The sequence below is a fragment of the Pseudophryne corroboree genome, chromosome 5 (assembly GCF_028390025.1).
Source record: "Pseudophryne corroboree isolate aPseCor3 chromosome 5, aPseCor3.hap2, whole genome shotgun sequence".
In the NCBI taxonomy this organism is placed as follows: Eukaryota; Metazoa; Chordata; class Amphibia; order Anura; family Myobatrachidae; genus Pseudophryne; species Pseudophryne corroboree.
Window position 1 is genome coordinate 128,197,070 of NC_086448.1, and position 6,000 is coordinate 128,203,069.

At 45.3% G+C, this 6,000-nt stretch overlaps 1 protein-coding gene across 2 annotated transcripts in view; it reads right to left on the bottom strand.

Moving 5' to 3' along the window:
• The window catches only part of GSDME (gasdermin E), a 297,722-nt gene that overhangs the window by 36,562 nt on the left and 255,160 nt on the right, over window positions 1–6,000 (bottom strand). For both annotated transcript variants that reach the window (XM_063921700.1, XM_063921701.1), the window contains exon 10: window positions 3,149–3,222. In XM_063921700.1, coding sequence (XP_063777770.1) covers window positions 3,149–3,222 — 74 coding nt within the window. The remainder of the gene's footprint in view (window positions 1–3,148; window positions 3,223–6,000) is intronic.

Genomic DNA, 6,000 nt, shown 5'->3' on the forward strand with positions numbered 1-6,000 from the left:
AGCCCTGTAGTTCCTTATCCGGTGTGATGATTTCAGCGACGGAGGTCCTGGAATTGACATCAGATACCCGCCCTGCAAACACCTGGACACGCCTGCATTTTCCCAACCACTCCCAGAAAACGGTCAATTGACACCCATAAATGCCCTCTTCCTGTCAATCTCCTTGCGATCGGTTGTGCAAATGGATTAGTCGCTAGAAGCATTGCACAGCAACGATGCTGTTTGTACCCGTAGGACGCGCGTGCGCATTGCGGTGCATATGCAGTTTTGCTCTTTTTTTACCTGATCGCTGCGCTGCGAAAATCGGCAGCGAGCGATCAACTCGGAATGACCCCCATGGTGCTGATTAGGACACCTACACCATAAAAGGAGCACAAATTGTTGTATGGCCCTGTATTCTCTTAGATCAATGTGGCTTTTCTGATACCATTCAATTGAGTACATATTCCTTCAGCAATAAAATTGTTTAGAAATATAGCCAACTTTTTTAATAGGTTAGCAGACTTATGCCAATGCCAATCTCAAACTGATAATCAGCAATTGTTTCAGCAGATCGACAATATGTTAAAAAATTCCCGACTCTGATGGGAAATTTGCCACTGGTTGGGGAATCAACAAAATCAAACATGTTGGAAATCCTTGATTTGCAGATTCCGAAACAAAGTTATTGGAATCTGCAAATCAAGGATTTCCAACATATTTGATTTTTGCCGATTCCCCAACCAGTGGCAAATTTCCCACAAGGCACATGTCTAGGGGCAGCACTTGCCAGGGGGCGGCACTTGGATGCTTGGGTTGGTAGTCAGCCCAAAAAGTACCAGTAACTTTTAAAATGTTTCCACTGTACTGTACCATATACCATCTTGAATGGAGTGTAAATGGATAGGACAAGCACATACTGCCCCTGTAAGCTGTCCTACTTAGGAAATACTGTATGTATACATAATAAAAAAAGAAAAGAAAATGTCATGATGGCTTTTTCTTTATTGTTCTATTAAATTGGCTATCATCAAATTCAGGACTTAAAACCAATCAATAAAAATAATAAAATTAGGCAGGCGATGGGCGGCCCTTATGGTTGTGCCTAGGAGCAAGCCTCACCCCTAAATCTGCCCCTGCCCCCAACTCAAGCATCGGGAGAATGGAGAGTCGCTCCAATACTCCCCTGATGTACGTGCCCCTTAACTTACAAAGTGACTGGCAAATGCCGTGCCCTGAAAGATTCCTGTATATTTATCCCGTTGCAGATTATTGCTCCTTTTCAACTTCATGGCAAACTTAAATGAATTGGTTAACTCCCTGATCAGCTAATTAGATATCGTAAAAAGAAACAGCAATAAAATATACTAGTGTGGGCGGGATCTACTGAGTTTGAAAATACGGGCAAAACGCAGAAAGTTACATTTTCAGAGTTTTGGACGCATTTGCACATGTATCAAGCTTGGACGTTACCCGATCAGATCCCACCCAACACCCCCGCCGCGGCACGCGCCATCAGTACATGCACAGGAGGACTCCGAGGTCCCAGGCCCGAAAGTCCTGTGATCACAAAGGATAGCTCTTACAGAGAGAGCTGTGCTTTGCTATTACATTTCTCGGGACATAAGCGTGTTATTAAATCATCTATATTAAATCATAAAGATGGAACAGCTTGTTGTCCTTCCCATAGGATTCTGTAACAAGAATGTTTCATCCAATCATAATCTCTCAGGATGGATCAAGGACCTCATCGCAAATGCTTCCAAGACCTATCGGCATCAGGAGTCAGAAATCCGAAGGGCACAGTACACAAGGGCAGTGGCATCCTTTTGGGCATGCGTGGCTCCAAGGAAGATCTCACAAAAGCAGCAGGGTGGTCATCATGTTACACCTTCACCAGATGTTACCTCCTGGAGGCGACGTGTTCTGCAATTACATCCTTCATGCAATTATTCAATAACAATTTCATCCAGTGATGCCAGGGAGTTGAAAAGGAATTGAGAAACGGATTTGCCATAAATTTAGTTTACTTGGATAAACTCTATGGCAGCCTAATATTCCACCCATGATGTCTACTTAGATTTTTTCAGGGACAGTTTGCGAAGTGTCTCAAAGAAAGCAGGGGAACCAGGAGTCACACTGTATACTGTACCTTCTGTAGGTGTTCCTTTTCCTGCCTAAGTAGGGAGGTAACCCATTTGTGTAAGGCTATTCTATTACATACCATAAGGCCACAAAGTGTTATGGTGCCCATACACTTGTACGATGCCCCGCGACGCGACATCGCGGGGCATCACACCAGCAGTTCAGGTGCGATGAAATCGCACCTGAGCTGCCAAAGTGATTATCATGCGATAGATCGCATGGTAATCACGTGATGGGCACATCACCGCCGAGTGGGAGCGGCCTCCATCCGCTCCCGGCGGGTGCCTATCGCAGTGCGATATATAGTATGTGTTTTTAAAAACACATGCGATCGCACTGCGATTCGATAAATATTAAGTGCAGCGCACACTATCTTGAGACGTGAGATTCGATCGGCGTGCCCGCGCATCGCGTCGATAGGTACCTAAAATGTGTGCATACAATCCTTCAATTTCTCTCACAGATGCGGCCGAAAATGAAGGTTAGCACCGATTATCTCACAAGTATATGGGCACCATAACACAAAGTGTGATGAATCTAAAAAAACCTAAATGGGGATGAATGTATTCGTTGGGCCTGCACCAAGAGTACATTTTTTATAGGGCATACTCAGCCACAAAGAAAACTATTTGCCCAATATGCTCAAGCAGTGTCACGGGGTAATCTTACACAACTGATGCTGTAAATCTACACTATGCTTATTTTTATTTCTGTAGTTTCGTTGGCACGCTAGGCACAATGTAATACAGATTTCTACCGATCATCTAATGCAATGCAATGGACATACACAGTAAAACAAGCAAATACTCTTCAACACGTCCATCCGGTGAATAATCTATAAGGCAAATCAAATGGTAAAACAATATTCCTAAAAGGTGTATGTGGCAGAAATTGCTTTTAATGCCATTTCTAGAAGATGGATTTATTTACACTCTGTAGGAAACCACATTAACAATCACACCATTCTGTATTTGCATTTCTACTCAGAAACGTCCCAATATGAAACATATGATGTACTACTCACCAGGGCATAGAGAGCGGGCAGCAGATGGCGTTTAGAGCACGCACCGAGCATCGCCAGGGCAGGGTCTGGCATCTCTGTGAGACAAAGGCCACATATTATTACTCAAGTAGGTTTCTCTGCAATAACTGTACAAGGTGCCTGGAAATGACACTTCACACTGTACTGCAACAACATAACTCATCAGTACTAAATATCCCGGAATTGTTATCTATGACATGCAGTTTTATTGTAGACATAGGTGTAGAAATGAAGAAACTCTGAGGACGTGCAAATGGCAGGGGGGCAGACCAAACGAAGTCTGCCCATTTCTCACATCAGTATCTGGGGAGTATGGCATAGTCACTTATCAGACAGTTCTTTGTAATGAGGCACGGAGGAAAACTGCACAATACATTATAATAAAAAAATGGATAATTAGGAGAGATTTGTTTCCAAAGTATTTGGGAGGGAAAACATAATAAAAAGAAATTTGAGTGCTTAGACCTCCTTTATAGGGGGATGCAGATCAGAAGGTCAACATTCAAAATGTCGCCAGTTACTGTATGTCGACACTCTCCCAATACTAACAATGCTGACATTCTCAGGATGTTAATATTAAGGTTAGAGTAGATGATGGCTAGGCAATAGTGGGAGGTTAGGGTCAAGCTGGGTGGGGCTGCTCCACACATGACCATCAGCCAGTGCCGTAACTAGACATTTTAGTGCTGTGTGCAAGAAATGACATCAACCCCCCCCCCCCCTTTATGTAAAATAGGGGCAGTGCACGCCGTAGGCGCACATAAAAAATATAGGGGTGTGGCTTCATGGGGAAGGAGTGTGGCCACAAAATAATACCAATTCATATAACGGTGCACAGTAGTCTCCATTATTAAGATTATGCCGCACAGTAGCGTCACTGCACCAGGAAGAGCCCCTTTTACACATTACGGCGGACAGATTCCACCTTTTACACATTATGGCAGACGGTCCCCCTTTTTACACATTACGACAGGCAGAGTCCCTTTTTTACACATTACGGCAGACAGCGTCCCCTTTTTACCCATTATGGCAGACAGCATCCACCTTTTACACATTACGGAAGACAGCGTCCCCCTTTTTACACATTACGGCAGACAGCGTCCCCCTTTTTACACATTACGGCAGACAGCGTCCCCCTTTTTACACATTACGGCAGACAGCGCCCACAGTTTTACACATTACGGCAGACAGCGTCCCCTTTTTACACAGTACGGCAGACAGCGTCCCTTTTTACACATTACGGCAGACAGCGTCCCCTTTTTACACATTACGGCAGACAGCTTCCACCTTTTTACACATTACAGCGCACAGCATCCCCTTTTTACACATTACGGCGGACAGATTCCCCTTTTTACACATTACGGCGGACAGCGTCCCCTTTTTACACATTACGGTAGACAGCGTCCCCTTTTTACACATTACGGCAGACAGCGTCCCTTTTTACACATTACGGCGGACAGCATCCCCTTTTTACACATTACGGCAGGCAGAGTTCCCTAAGTTTTTACACATTACGGCAGGCAGAATCCCCTTTTTACACGTTACGGCAGGCAGAGTCCACCTTTTACACATTAGGTAGACAGGATAAATAGATAGATAGATAGATAGATAGATAGATAGATAGATAGATAGATAGATAGATAGAAATAATAAATTATAGATACTTACTGCCTCACGCAGTCAGGTTCCTCGGTGCAGCAGCTGCTGGCAGATCCCAGGCAAGGGAGGAGGAGGAGGAGGGAGGGAGCCTCGGGGCCTGCAGCAGCGCACTGTAATTGGTGGCGGCGCTGCTGCAGCTGTCCCTCTCCTTCCACACTGGCTGGCCGCCGCCGCAGTGAATGCTGGGATGAGGGAAGCGCATCCCAACATTCACAGCAGCGGCAGCTAGCCTATGAGGAAGGAGAGGGACAGCTGCAGCAGCGCCGCCACCAATTACAGTGCACTGCTGCGACTCCCCAGTCTCCCTCCCTCCTCCTCTTTCTCCCCTGTCCTGAAGCTGCTGCTCCTCTCCTCGCACACACAGGCAGCTTGTAATGAGTCAGTTTAACTCATTACAATGCCGCTGACTAAAGTCCCTGTGGAACGGGGATGTGGCCAATTGTGCCCTCAGGGCAACTGCGCTGTGTGCTAGGCACACCTGGCACACACGTAGTTACGGCCCTGCCATCAGGACCCAGAAGACACTGCTGGAGATGCCACTAATGCTGGGACCAGGTAAGTTAGGGATGGTCTGTCGACATTCTATCATGTTGACAATTTCAACCTTATATACCACAACCCTTTACAGCGGATGAAGTCAGGATCCTGGCAGTCGGGATCCCACCAGCGGGATCCTGAATGTAAGTGCTGGGGTTAGAACTAAGGTTAGGCACTAGGGAGAGGTAAAGGTTAGGCTGCAGGAGGGGGAGGATAGGATTAGGCTTAAGGTTAAAATACGTACCGGGATACGTCAGGATGCTGCTGTAGGCATCCTGACCGTCGGGATTGTGAATGGCGGGATTTCATACCCAACCCCTTTATAGGACAAAGTAAAACAACTAGCTTCGTTAATATTCACAAATCTAATAAATAAATCCTTGTACAGGTACACTCCACATTTCATGTGAGGAACCCCAATACAGCAAAGGCCAGCAAGCTTTGGTGCCCTTGAAATGATAGAATATGCTTAAAGTGACTTACAGTATAACAGAATACAACCCACCTCACTCAGTTGTGTGGTTAATATTAATACAAAACTCTTTAACCTCCTAAGCATAGCAGATGGCAGGTAAAGCATAGAGTAACTTCACAGAATAACACTCTTTGGAATAAACTTTAAGACAAGAACTAAAATA